Source organism: Chlorocebus sabaeus, chromosome 12 (genome assembly GCF_047675955.1).
Source record: "Chlorocebus sabaeus isolate Y175 chromosome 12, mChlSab1.0.hap1, whole genome shotgun sequence".
Lineage (NCBI taxonomy): Eukaryota > Metazoa > Chordata > Mammalia > Primates > Cercopithecidae > Chlorocebus > Chlorocebus sabaeus.
The window spans coordinates 11,827,137-11,841,450 of NC_132915.1; the positions used below are offsets into that span (position 1 = coordinate 11,827,137).

Sequence of the window (14,314 nt, forward strand, 5' to 3'; positions counted from 1 at the left end):
CTGCTGTTTAAAAAAAACTAGCCAAGCAGGCATGTGCCTATAATCCCAGCTACTCTGGGGGCTGAGGCAGGAGGGCTGCTTGAGCCCACAAGTTTGGGTCAGTTTGGCCAACATAGTGAAACCTCATCTCTAAACAAACTAAAAACCAAAAATTAAAGCTACTTAAAGGAAACCACACAATTCTGTAACATACACTGATAAATCTAACACTAATCAATCTTTTTTTAGTTGGTAATAGGTTAATAGGAAAACTTTTACTTAGGAAGACCTACTTCAAAATAACCTAGATGCCCAACCAGCAGACTCAATCATAGTGGCTAAAAATGCCAGAGCACCCTCTTAATTAAAAGTGATCCCATCATCTAGCAGGGCCTTTGTTGCATTACTCTATATTCCTTTTTTTGCTTTTAAGGGGGACATATTTTTTATACTTTATATCTTGGCCACTGGGAAAGAAGAAGAATTTCTCAGCTTTCTAACTTGCTTCAGGCTCTCTTCTTGGTTGTGTGCCAAATGTCCAGGCTCATTCTGGTTTCCTCTTTGCTTTTTCTTTTGATTCCTTGTTTCTTGTCTTGCCTATTTCCTACCATTCCTTTGCCTTTTTTCATTTAAAGCATTCAGTAATTACCAGCCAGAAACAATGTTTTCATTCTCAACAAAGTAACTAAATCAGTAACAGGTATACTCTTCATCTCTCCATAATTCAAGTTTCTATTGTACAGGCTACTTAAAAAAAACACGCACATTTTAAAAAAGATTTTTGGGTTCTGAAATTTCAGGATGCCTAATGGCTGTTCTTGAATAACACAAGTATTACCACTCTTGGAAAGGAAAGCCAGGAGAGCTCATTAGCTGCAAAGAGCGGCAACAGGAACACCCTTAGCAAGTTCAGTCAGGTTAGCTGCTTTAAAATACTGCCAGACAAGTTTCACTATCATGTTTTTATGAAAGATATCAAATCAGAGTTAAGATATTTGAAGCTGAGAACCTTTTTAACCACAGACCAAATATAAAACTGTCACTAGTCTTAGGCTAAGCCATCAAAGCCAATTTATATCACAGAGTGGCTCATTTTGCTAAGAGTATTGCCTGCTACAGAGGACAAAAAGGAAGGCCCAAAAGGCCTAGACAGCTGCCATCGCGAACATCAGAGCGGAGACAGGACAAGCAGGAAAGGGGAGGGCCTCTGGCAGCAGGCACTTGGAAGCACAGGGGGATGTAGTCAGTTTTTCAAAGCCAGAGGATACTTAACAGACACCCATTTGAAAATGTTTCATGGGTTAAACTGAATTATGAAGTAAACAAAAAGGAGTATACCACATTTAAACCTAGACCTAAATTTTAATCTATATACATTTCTATCTGCCTCCTTTTTGAATGTCACCAGCAAACATAATGTATAATCTTTTAAAAGTGCCAAAAGTAACAGGTAAAGTTTTTTTACACATCTGTATTCTTAGATATATAATTTGTGATGCCATGACACATAAAAATCACAATTTTCATGTAATTTAGTTTCTATCTTAGAAGTCCTCCCAAAAATCTCTTCTAAATGTATTTTACCAAAATCTCATACAAGTGTTTAATTAACCCCTTGATTTGAAACTTCTTTTGGATAACGTTTTAGAACTACTCAAATGTTAAAGAGCATACACCTTCTTCAGTTCTTAACATGGACAAAGAGCTACTGTTTCTCATCTCCAGCAGTGCATTTTTTTTTTTTTTGTCAAGAAATTTATTAACCTTTATAAACACTATTTTCACTCAATCATTCATAAAAAATGATTTGTGATTAAATCTGTAATAAAACCATATAACGTTCATCAATGCATTCAATAAGACCAGTTTCTTCCATGAAACATAATAAACCACTTTAAAACAGCAGTTTTCATTCACGTCATATAAGGCTGTCAAACTAAAAGTATTCCTTATAATGAGTTGTCATCCAAGAAATCCATCTCACTTCCCGTGATGTGGAGCCTGGTGATGTGCCCTCGAAGAGTGGGGTCTGAAAGAAGACTCTGCCCCTTTATGGCCACCTTCCCAGTCTCTCTCAAACAAGTTTCACAACAGGAAAATATTTATGAGCAGAGAAATCAAATTCAGGAGGGACCTGTTAAAGAAAACCCAGAAAGCCAATTAATGTATCTACAAATATTCAGATGGTACACAAAACAAAGACTATTTTTATTTTAGAGTTTCTTGTGTTCTTAGAAACAAGGCAGCACAAAATGGATTTTAAAAACTAGGTTAATGGCAAAAAAGAGAGGATATGGAAGAAAAACTGATTAATTTGTTTTTGAGTTTTATGAAGATCATAAGAAAACAGGCTGACCAGCTGTTTTCTATCTTCGGAAAACAGTTAAAAAAGATAAACAGTCTAAAATTATAGAAAAGGCATTCAGTTAGATCAGGGGTCAGCATACTTTTTAGTTCCAGGGTAACTGACAGAACTAAGCAATGAGATGAGAGAGTCAGTCAGTAGGAAACCAGGGCAGGAGAGGATGAAGATGGATCACAGGAAACAATGGAAGAAAACAAGGTGCACAACACACACAGGCAAATGCCTCCACGGCTGGCCTCTCCACAGCGCAGAATCTGTGCTCGGAAATACTGACGTGGCATGGATGATACAACATTACCAAAAAAAAGCTTACAGACTCCTCTTCTGAGCCATTACAAAGAAGTCTTTCATTATTAAAGCACTCACTTTCCCAAAGGCAGATGACATTTAAATACCTCGTACTTCTCCCATAAAATTTTCTTTACATAAATTCTCTTTTTTTACCCCAAGTTATTCAGTAATTTACACAGCAAGGAGATGGAAAACATATGGGCAGACTTTAGAAATTTTAACCCAACAAAATACACATCTCAAGGCAAAATGGCAAGCTCTAAGTTTTGCTGCTGAACTAAACTTTTTAGAATGATTTTTGTTCAGTGGTTTAATTCTTCCTGTAATAATATTTACACATCTTATTGGAAAAAATTATGAAACTTCACAATAATTTAAGACCACTTCTTTTTCCCACAACGTACTCACTTTAGATTCCTTTTTGTGTCCTCCTGCCAATAACTTCATAACCACAAAGTTGGGTTTGGCAACCTTTAAAATTCTATTAACCTGAAACATGAACATAAAACTATTGAAACATTAACTTCATAGTCAAAATTTCTCTTTTTCTTTTTTGAGACAGAGTCCTGCTGTCAACCCAGGCTGGAGTACAGTGGTAAGAACACGGCTCACTGAAGCCTCAACCTCCTGGCTCAGGCAATCCTCCCACTTCAGCCTCCCAAATGGCTGTGCACCATCACACCCAGCTCATTTTAAAACTTTTGCAGAGACAGGAACTCACTATGTTGCCCAGGCTGGTCTTGAACTCCTGGGTTCAAGCAGTTCTCCCACCTTGGCCTCCCAAAGTGCTGGGATTATCAGCGTGAGCCACTGTGGCCAGCCAAAATTTCTTAATTATAGATACTAACAGGAACTTTGTATAATGGAAGTGTTGATGTTTTATTAAATAAAGGCAATTTAAAATTCTAAATATATTTCTTTTAATAATACAGAACTTCATTTCAATTAACTCTGAATTGAAATGGCTACCTTATCTCGCTTTCCTGAATAACAAAAAAATTAGGCTGCAAAGTCCTCAAAAGGCAGCATAGCACACATAGTATTAGGAGCACAGACTCATCTTTGAATAAAAGAATGAAGTTTCACTAAATGAAATATGTCATCTATCATAGGTAGCTCCTCAAATGTTTAGACTCCCCCTTTATATTTTCTTAGATGGTACATATAATTTTTAAAACATGTCTCCCCTATCCCTCGTCCAGGCACTCTGCTTCCCTCCAAGGAAGGAAACAAAACTACCAATTCTGATATTATCTTTCTAAAGATATTTTATACTCGCACACATACATATAGGCTTCCCTTGCCCCCTTTGATTGAAACTGCACCATACTATGCATATTAAAGTGCGCCTTTCTTTTTAGATTTCTTAAATCATATGGAGCATTCCATCACAGTACGTAAAGAGCTTCCTCATCCTCCTTAAGGCTGTGTAGGATACCACTGTATGAATGTATCATCACGTATCAGTCCCCTGTTGATGGATACTACTGTTTCTTCCTGCTTTTTGCTATTAGAAATCCTGCTGCAATGAATACTCTTATGTTCATCACTCTCACTTCCTGTATGTGTTCATGTATCTATATAATACCCAAAAAGCAGAATTGCTGGATCTAAGCATTAATGATTTTTGACAAATACTGCTAATCTACCCCTCTATGGAAGTGATCCCAAGATATACTTCCCAAGACAGTATGTACGCATTACAGGTAACTTTTAGAAAATAAATGTATTTCAATAAAATTAGGGATATGGTAAATTATTAAAATACCAAAAGCCTGAAACAACTTTTTTCCCCAAGTTTATTTTGATATCTCAGAGTCTTCAAAAGCAATAGCCTTTATTTTAAATGGTCAAGTGCAATAAGGTTGTTTCTGTGACAACTGGCCAGGTCATTTTTCATATTTATGTAAAACTTAGTTACGTTTTAATAATTTTGTTTTTTTTCTTTTGAGATGGAGTTTCACTTGTCGCCCAGGCTAGAGTGCAATGGCGCAATCTTGGCTCACTGCAACCTCCACCTTGGGGTTCAAATGATTCTCTTGCCTCAGCCTCCCAAGTAGCTGGGATTACAGACAGGCATGCACCACCACGCCTGGCTAATTTTTTACACTGTTAGTAGAAACAAGGTTTCACCATGTTGGCCAGGCTGGTCTCAAACTCCTGACCTCAGGTGATCCACCCACCTGGGCCTCCCAAACTGCTGAGATTACAGGTGTGAGCCACCACGCCCGGCCCCCTTAACAAACTGATTAAACCAGAAATGTTTCAATGCTAACATTTTGAGCTATGAATCAGATCAGTCTGGATCTTATGCTTATCCTTCTTACTTCATGATTGTGAGTCATAATTTGTCTTTGCATTGACTTCTAAATTTACACAAAGCAGGTATTTACATCACCTCATTCTTAAAATAACTTGAAGTCTGACAAGGTTAGTTTGACAAAACTATCCGAAATCTTTCACAGAAACATGACAAGTTATATTCACTCACACTATTAAAGTTCACTTTCATAATTAACTTTCATCCAGCAGTAAGAGATGTATTTCCTGCCACGCTTTTCCCTTAAAATTACTGTGAATCCAGTCTTACCTCATGGTCCGGGTTAGGAATATTTTCCAATATCATTTTTGCCTGCTGAAAGTGCTTACTAGCTGCCACATACAATTCAGGAGACTGAGGAGGAGGGCTATATTTATTGAGGTCAGACATTTCCTAAAAAGAAGGGGAAATATAATTCAAAACATGTTTAATATGAACAACTCTAAACTCCCATTTCTAATTATTAAAGAATTCTACATTTTCTATCCACTCATATACAGACACTGGGGCAAACACTTGGCACATCTCCCTATTTTTTCCTAGGTAATATGTAATTCTCAACCCTCATATGCTACCTCATATTATTCTTATAATTTAAATAACTGTAAATTTAACAAGATGGCTAGGTACAAACAGCATCTCTCTAAGAAGGTCTAAGACTGAAGATTTCCGAACGATTTCCTTGAGCAAGTTCACCTTGAACTGTAAGTAGTGCACGGGCGGCGGGGTCATCACACTGTTGAACGGAGCAAACCTGTGCTCATACCGAACTTGTTCACTATCAAGCTCAAACTTCGGTTTACGTACTTTGCCATCCATGTCAAATGCAACCATGGTCTAAATGAAAAAGGGAACAAGAAAAAAGATGAAATCAATATGAAAAAAGCGAACACTCTCATCAATACGGAATAGAAGACAAGAAACAGCTATTTAAAACCTTCAAGTAAATGCTTCTGAAAAAATGAGGACATATAATTGTCATAAGCACAGGTCCTATTTTCAAACAAAGTCCATGTTCTGCTTTATGCATTTTCATGTAAGTTGCCTCAAATGATTTCTTGGACTGCCAAGTACAACTTAAGAGTTAGTACCCACTGCCTCTTGAAAAGGCCTGCTTTTGCTTAAGTCATTGGTTGTGGAGCTCACCCTCTTCCAAATACACTCCTAAAAAACCTAAACTCCATCTCTTCCAGGAAGCCTTGCCTGATCATCAATCAGAAGTACTCTCTGCTTTTTCTTACTACCTGTCACAGACACATCAACCGGTCTGTTGCTACAGACTTGAAACAAGGACCATATAGAATTGGTATTCTCCTGCAATGTAATGTACTCAGTACAAAGTATCTCACACATAGCAAGGGTTCAAATGGTTGTTGAACAAATTAATGATAATAAAGGTAATCCTCAAGCAGATAAAGTAAAACAAAGGTGAAATTATAATCTGGAAAGAACCACAGAAAAGAGTTTAAATAAACTATATAATAGACATACAGCTAAAAGGTAAAAAGAACTTTACTTTCAACAACTTACTTTAAACATTCCAGCACACATGTTCTGATATGCTTGGCTCATTGTGATCTCTCGGCTCAAAGGGCGAACTGTAATTAGAAAGAAAAACATAATCTTCCATAATCTCTTCCTCCTTCCTCTTGCATTATTGGAAAAGAAAATCTAATTTAAAAAAATATTCCAGCTTGTATACTAAATTAAAACTTCAGTTTGTTCCTACAGGTTAAATTTTATTTATGGTCAAAATCTACAAATAATAAAATATAATAATCATGTCCCCAAATAGCTAATACTATAAAATTCCAGTATAAAGTAATTATAACTTTTCTGAATTCACCAGAGATTTAACCTTTTAAAGGAAACCCATGCATACAGTGATTTAATGACCCATCCAAATTGCTTTAAGTTCTGAGGAAATATGAAACAGTATTTTACAATAATTGTAGCAATATCTATAGCCTTCCCTAAGTGATCAATAGGGCAGTCCCTTTGAAACAGTTCTCTGTCCTCATGGTTCTTGGGTGATGCCCAAGGCACCTTTTGGTGCCCACTACCACAGCACAGCTCCAGAACTACTGCCCTCCTGAGCTATCAGGCTCTGTCAAAAGGTCAATGGCCTCCTGCTGTCTTGTCCCCTAACCTGTATCTTGCTTGCACATGCCACGTGGCTACTTCTTGATCAAAGATTCTGATAGAACAGCAAAGAAATGAAAGCAAGGAAAGGAACCAAAAAGCTTATGTCATTAATACTGGGACTCAGTCTCTACCTTATAGTTTCTGAAAAGAAGAGGAACAAGAGCTAAAATATAATGACTAACTCACAAGTAGCTCCATCTATTTATTTGTAGAAATTAAAGTACACTCTGTTTTTAAGTTTAAAAATAATCCACAGCACCTTTCTTTTTTTTCTTTGTTTTTTTACTACTACGGCCTTTCTGCTGCTCTTCCATTATCCTTTCCTCTGCCATTTGAGAGCCATCTGCACGACTCAATGTTGACATCAACCATGCGTAAAGGAATTCAGAGAGATACCTTAAAGGATACAAAATGTTAGTTAATGGTAGATGTCTAAATGAGACAGCTTTATCAACACATATATTAACAACGATAGATACTTCAAATAATGCTTTAGGTCTTTAAAAACAGATCGTTCGATTATAGATCTTACAAGAAATGAACACAAGGATTAATTTTCCCTTTCAACATTTTACAACTTTCCAGATTTCCTGATAATTATACATGTACATATGCAAATCAAATGAATGCCCATTAAGTTTTCATTATATCAGAACACAGTTCAGTTTACAAATATTTTAATCACAAATAAAATCAGAAAAAGATAAAAAATTATTGGCATTATACAAAATCATTCTTAAAAATTAAGAACATTCACATTTACAATTTACTTGAGTTTAATAAACAAAATATAAAACAGAACATTCTACCAGACACTAATTTTTCAGAACTTTAACACTGCTAAGCCAGAAAAGTCTTCAAATCTAGGAGACATATATATATACACACTTCATAACATAATCAATAATCAATAATCAATAAGACCTATAATTGCAAATGGAGAGTAAACAATTCCTGGCCCTGAATTTAAGAAAAACATTTACTATAGTACCCTTTTACAGTATATAACTGAATTTTGTTTCCCTGCCACCCTACAAAATGTGAGAGTCCGTAACAACTCATATACCTTAATTCAAGTGAAGGATTTCTATAGGGAACTGACGGTGCCGTCTACCTTCTGTTTATCTAACCTAAGGACACATGAGTGAAGGGGACAACTAAGATGCAGCCTTTTCCTCTCAAATATCAGGTACCTCAATGATCTATTAAGTGCTTTATCAAAATTAATACACATTTATGTCTAAGAGAGTGCTGATATTCTATACCAATGGTTCTCAAATTGTCATCTCTGGGCCAGCAGCAGTTAACCTGAGAACCAGTTAGAAATGCAAATTATTCGGTCTCATCCTAGACCTAACAGGTCAGGAATTAGCCCAGAAATTTGTGTATTAATGCACTTTCCAAGTGATTATGATGCATGTTAAAGTTTAAGGATCACCGTTTTTGTTGATAATTTAAAAAGAGTCCACATGCTTCAGGGATCGTATGCCTGAAAAAACAACTAAAGGTTATCTCAGGGAAATGCAAGAGCCCAATCTGTCATTTTGAAATTAAAAAGCAGTTCAAAAACAATTATGAAAAGACCACAAGGGTATTTATGGGCAGAACTAAAGTTCTTTTAATAAGAAAAGAAACAAATCTACTTATGAATATAGACAAATGTGTAATGGAGTATTTATCTGAGTATCATTTATTTGCTGAATTAAGATCCCAATTCTCTGTGCAAAGCAGCATATAAAAATTAATAAAACCAGTATTGTCTACTATGAATAACAAAATGTAGTATCCAAAGTAGCTATATAAATACCTGTTATTAAGGATTATCTGGTATTATCTATATAAATGTTGAAGAACATATAGCAAGGAAAATTATTCTCATATTGCTATAGTTGATGCTCAAATTCACTTTTCATAGGCAAGAGTTATCTGTCAAGAGCCTTCACTGCTCATAACAAAATCTACGTCAACAGCATGGAAGAGAATTACTTTCCCTCCCACAGCAGTGACTTCAGAGAATATAGAATATCTTAATTACTAAGTTCAGTAAGTTTAAATAAGTTTAAAAGGTGAACTCTATTAAAGTCTAATATACTAAACCTGAGTGTTTGTGATGAGTAACACAGGTCATTAGTTTAAAATTATGTGCCAGATTGAGAAAAAGATTCAAAATAACTGAATTCATTAATGCTCAATTTTATTTTCTTCCTATGACAGCTTTTACATGCCTAAAATATGTTCAAGCATCCTCTTACTAGGTTTCTTTATTTTGTCCTCAAGTGAAAGGGAAGAACTACTCTGCTGAAGATCATCTTTTATCAACTCCAAAGCTCCTGAAGTGCATCCTCAGCACCACGGTTTGAAACAGTTATGCTCCCAGTACTCAGCTTGGTCATGATTTCTTCTAAGCAGACAGTCCTGATTCCAATTTGATGTTTAACTCTGTCAAGTACATCCACAGCTAGTGCCACCAAATTCAGGGCAAAACGTCTTAATTTTTCTCCATAGGAACAAATAAATGATCTTCAATCAATCCATTTACTTTGGAGCCATTTTTTGTTAATTTTTACATAAATATTTGGAAAAATACACTCATGCAATATTATAGCACTTAAAGATATTCAAGATGATCCAGCTCTAATTTTTGAATTTTTTCAAATGTCCCACAACTAAAGGTAAAATATACTAAATGAAAAAGTACCCTGAAATTAACTCTAAATTCACTCAGATCTTATCCATTCCACCTACCACCAATTTTAACTCAAACTGTGCTCTTACCAATATATGTAATAGTACTCGTGCATACTGTAGAGTTCCAATTCAAAGCCACTTAGAAGATACTGTATCATAATGCGAAGGTTATGGTAAAGGACCCAGGTACCTAAACAGGCCAAATGTTGCCTTTGGGGTTCCTGTTTCAACAGCATGGTGTGAAGCGCTGCATCAACCTTTTCTGCCTATTAAAATAAAATGTCATAAACTGTGTTCGTTTTGTTTTCTTAAGGTAATGAGAGAACTTTAAAAAAACATACAGCTAAAAAGAATATAAGCAGAAAATTTAAATCTGACCACCCAAAGAAACATTTTTAAATGTATTTTTAGTTAGGTTTACATTCGAAGTTCTCATTTCACAATGGTTAACATTTACCTAAACATGCCTTAAACTAAAAAGACATCAATTTTAAAGGACAAAAATACAAATAATACACTTCAGGTCTTTACTTATCAATATTGCTGCTGCACATATATTAACTTTAAAATTAATATATTAATATTTTTATATGTAACCTTGTTATAAAACTATCATTTTATACATATTTCATAATTTATTCCTATTATCAAAGAAATATTTAAGATGTCTATCAGTTTGGATTATTGTTCTGCTTCATTTTGTAAACGCTGGTGTAAGAAACCATTATATTTTAAGTGAAAAGTGGATCATGTTGAAAAATTACACAGTCAAAATATTGTTCGGAAGAATTGTTTTTAAAAATCTGGACAAAGTGTGTGAGTCATTTAATTTTAGAAGAGAGGGGAACCTGGCTCTTACCTCATCCTGCAAGGTGGCAAATTCCTCAAGAATATGACCAAGCTTATCTCTCTGTCGAGCCCTGTTATGTCCATGGATCTGAATAAGACTACAGAATGGCTGCAATACACATATAATTTGTCAACCGTAAATATGAAATTTTCTGGTACCAAAGAAACTTAACATTCCAAGTTCACAATCCGGTTTAAGGGAAAAAAAATGCTGTGTACATAAGAACTATGTCTATGTCTACTTTTAATTTTACATAGGTGTTTAAAGAACTCAACACCAGAATTTAGCAATAACCGGAAAAAACATAGCTTCGTGTGAAACTTCCCTTCATATGGTAAAAATATCTTCTTTCGATCTTTAGATATCTTCTTCCAATTTCACAAGGACAATTTCTTTCCTGCTTATTTTGAGTCAAAAGCCAATGTTCAAGGCTGACATTCCTGTGCTGCTATAAATATACCAGAATGCCTAATACTTATATAGCTTAAGAAGAGCTAATAGCCATAAACCTTGACTATTGTTCTTTATTCCTGCTTTCTCCATACAGTGTTCTCATCTAAAATACTATGCAACATTCCACTAACCAGGCAAGAGACATGGATTGGTAAGACGCTTTCAGTGTGAATTAGAAGATTCTCGAAGTTTAATACTGTTTTATATTTGCATTCTTTGACAGATATTATCTCATTTGATCAATAACTACCCTGTAAGAGGTCAGAGAAGATGTAAGCATTTTACTCTTTAAAGAGTGGAAAGTTGGGTCAGGCACGGTAGCTCACCCCTGTAATCCCAGTGCTTTGGGAGGCCGAGGCGGGTAGATCATGAGGTCAGGAGTTTAAGAACAGCCTGGCCAAGATGGTGAAACCCCATCTCTAATAAAAATACAAAAATTAGCTGGGCGTGGTGGCAGGAACTTGTAATCCCAGCTACATGGGAGGCTGAGGCAGAGAACTGCTTGAACCCAGGAGGCGGGGGTTGCAGTGAGCCAAGACTGTGCCACTGCACTCCAGCCTGGGCGACAGAGTGAGACTTCGTCTCAAAAAAAAAAAAAAAAACAAAATAAAGGAAAGTTTATAAAAAAGTGATGTGCCTGATAAAATATTAATGATTAAAAAAATGAAATCTGGTCTTCTACTGTTTTTTTCTCTTTTCCCCATACCATGCTGCTTTTTTTTTTCTCTCTCTCTACATATACATAGACAGATAAACTTTTAGTAACTGGAAGTAGACCCAAAAAAGTCGCCTGCTGGAGTTCTCTAAGAGAAATACTTACATCTAATTAAATAAAAATGAAGCCGGGTGCAGTGGCTCATGCCTGTAATCCCAGCACTTTGGGAGGCCGAGGCGGGTGGATCACTTGAGCTCAGGAGTTTGAGACCAGCCTGGCCAACAGGGTGAACCCGTCTCCACAAAAAACACAAAAAAATTAGCCAGGTGGGGTGCCGTGAGTCTGTAGTCTCAGCTATTCCGAATGCTGAGGTGAGAGGATCACTTGAGCCCTGGGGGTAGAGGTTGCAGAGAGCCAAGATCACATCACTGCACTCCAGCCTGGGCAACAGAGGGAGACCCTGTCTTAAAAATAAATAAATAAATATTTTTTAAAATTAAATAAAAATGAATAATTCAACTCACTACAAGATTTGCATTTTTTCCTAATTACTTGAGATGAAAAAGTTTGTGATCTCATTTAAATTAATATATATATATTTTTTTTTGACAGAGAGTTTTGCTTTGGTTGCCCAGGCTGGAGTGCAATGGTGTGATCTCTACTCACCACAACCTCCGCCTTCCGGGTTCAAGCAATTCTCCTACCTCAGCCTCCTGAGTAGCTGGGATTACAAGCATGCGCCACCATGCCCAGCTAATTTTGTATTTTTAGTAGAGACAGGGTTTTTCCATGTTGGTCAGGCTGCTTGAACTCCCAACCTCAGGTGATCCGCCTGCCTCAGCCTCCCAAAGTGCTAGGATTACAGGCGTGAGCCACTGTGCCCAGTCAATAATTTTAATTTTATTATAACTCAGTTCATTAATATAATACAAAGATAAGTATATAAGGATGTTAAAAATATTCTTTGTAAGGTTAAAAAAAAAAAGTAAAGAAGTTTTTATGTCCATTCACAAAAAATTTCAAGGAAGCAACTGCTGTTTTCCCAGTTGAGAGTCATAACATTCCCTATCTGCGGTCCTCGCAGGCTGCAGGGAGAGGTCATCCAAGGCTGCCTCTGTAGCTAACAACCTATCAGAAGACCTTAGGTTATAAAACCATCCACTCAAGTGTTAGGAGGAGACAGTTTTTATCTATTCACTGAAAGTAAGAAAGAAATGTTAGATGAAAAAAAGCATTAATTAAAGACACTGAAGGAATTACAGTCCAGCAATTTATTATTCTTATTTTTTGAGACAAAGTCTCGCTCTGTCGCCCAGGCTGCAGTGCAGTGGCATGATCTCAGCTCACTGAAACCTCCTGGGTTCAAGTGATTCTCCTGCCTCAGGCTCTTGAGTAGCTGGGACTACAGGCATGTGCCACATCTGGCTGATTTTTGTATTTTTAGTAGAGTCAGGGTTTCACTACTGGTCTCAAACTCCTGACCTCAGGGGATCCACTTGCCTCAGCCTCCCAAAGCGCTGGGATTACAGGCGTGAGCCACCGCGCCCGGCCACAGCCCATGATTTTTAAAGTACCCATTACGACAATCCAAATTGTAGCTCTTACCCGAACACAGTGAGTAACAAAGGAGTCAATACAGTCCTTAGCCTGGTGATTATTATATAGGTAGCACCTGCAAGATAATAGTCACATCATTAAAATCTATTCGGCCCAAACGAAAGCAGCAGCAATTACTGCAGATGCTACAAATGACGGAGAAGGTGAATTAAAGAGAAAATGGAAGCGATTCCTAAGTTAAAGAATGCTAGTATTAGATTATGAAACATTTTACAATTATTATGTAGTTCACACAATACATTTGTGATATTTCCAATTCCTATAGATCTATATTTGAACAATCAGAGTTGGATCCAATAAGATCAAATTAGCAAGGAGAAAAGGAAAAGTCCACAGCCCTACTTTTTCATGACCCCACTTCAGTGTCATGTATTTTCCTACAACTGATCTCCTCATGGACTGTGCTCATAATAGTCATTACAAAGAAAACACTATACAGGATCCTAATTTTTTCTGTATCCCCACTCCTCACCATTGGTTATAAATCACCTAAACATCTCTTTGGCACCTCATCTCTTCTCACAAAGTGGTTTCCTTTACGGTGTTCCTTATCTGATAAACAGAGCCAAGGTCACACAACGGAAAAGACAGTGCAACCAGCACCCAGGAGAAAGAAAAAGGTGAACACCTGGAACAGGCATTTGGTGAAATGGGAAGTGCTGAAGGTTCACTACATCTTTAACCCTAAAGCAAGAAAATTACCTGAGATTAAAATAAAGCACTTTAAAAAGGCTCTCTCAATCTAAAGATGATTATTTTCAAATTTAAAAATTCAGTAGAAAAATATGTTCATTAGTAGCCTTGAATATCAAGAGGAAGAACTTTCTCACAACACAGCAAAAATAACTAGGAGACGAATGTCATGAGGCATAGGTAAGGGAGCTCTAGAAGACTTAGTATGCGAGGAGCTCTAAAAAAGGAAAAAACAAAACAGATGAAAGTGAAGCAATA

At 36.4% G+C, this 14,314-nt stretch overlaps 1 protein-coding gene across 5 annotated transcripts in view; it reads right to left on the minus strand.

Annotated features, from left to right (window-relative positions):
* Positions 1-613: 613 nt before the first annotated feature.
* Positions 614-14,314, minus strand: part of NAA35 (N-alpha-acetyltransferase 35, NatC auxiliary subunit) — a 93,151-nt gene continuing 79,450 nt past the window's right edge. For all 5 annotated transcript variants that reach the window (XM_073021458.1, XM_073021459.1, XM_073021460.1 and 2 more), the window contains exons 15-23: positions 13,352-13,418; positions 10,648-10,746; positions 9,876-10,054; positions 7,360-7,496; positions 6,486-6,553; positions 5,652-5,792; positions 5,226-5,348; positions 3,044-3,124; positions 614-2,113 (exon numbers count right to left, since the gene is read on the minus strand). In XM_073021458.1, coding sequence (XP_072877559.1) covers positions 2,054-2,113; positions 3,044-3,124; positions 5,226-5,348; positions 5,652-5,792; positions 6,486-6,553; positions 7,360-7,496; positions 9,876-10,054; positions 10,648-10,746; positions 13,352-13,418 — 955 coding nt within the window. In that variant the 3' untranslated portion in view covers positions 614-2,053. The remainder of the gene's footprint in view (positions 2,114-3,043; positions 3,125-5,225; positions 5,349-5,651; positions 5,793-6,485; positions 6,554-7,359; positions 7,497-9,875; positions 10,055-10,647; positions 10,747-13,351; positions 13,419-14,314) is intronic.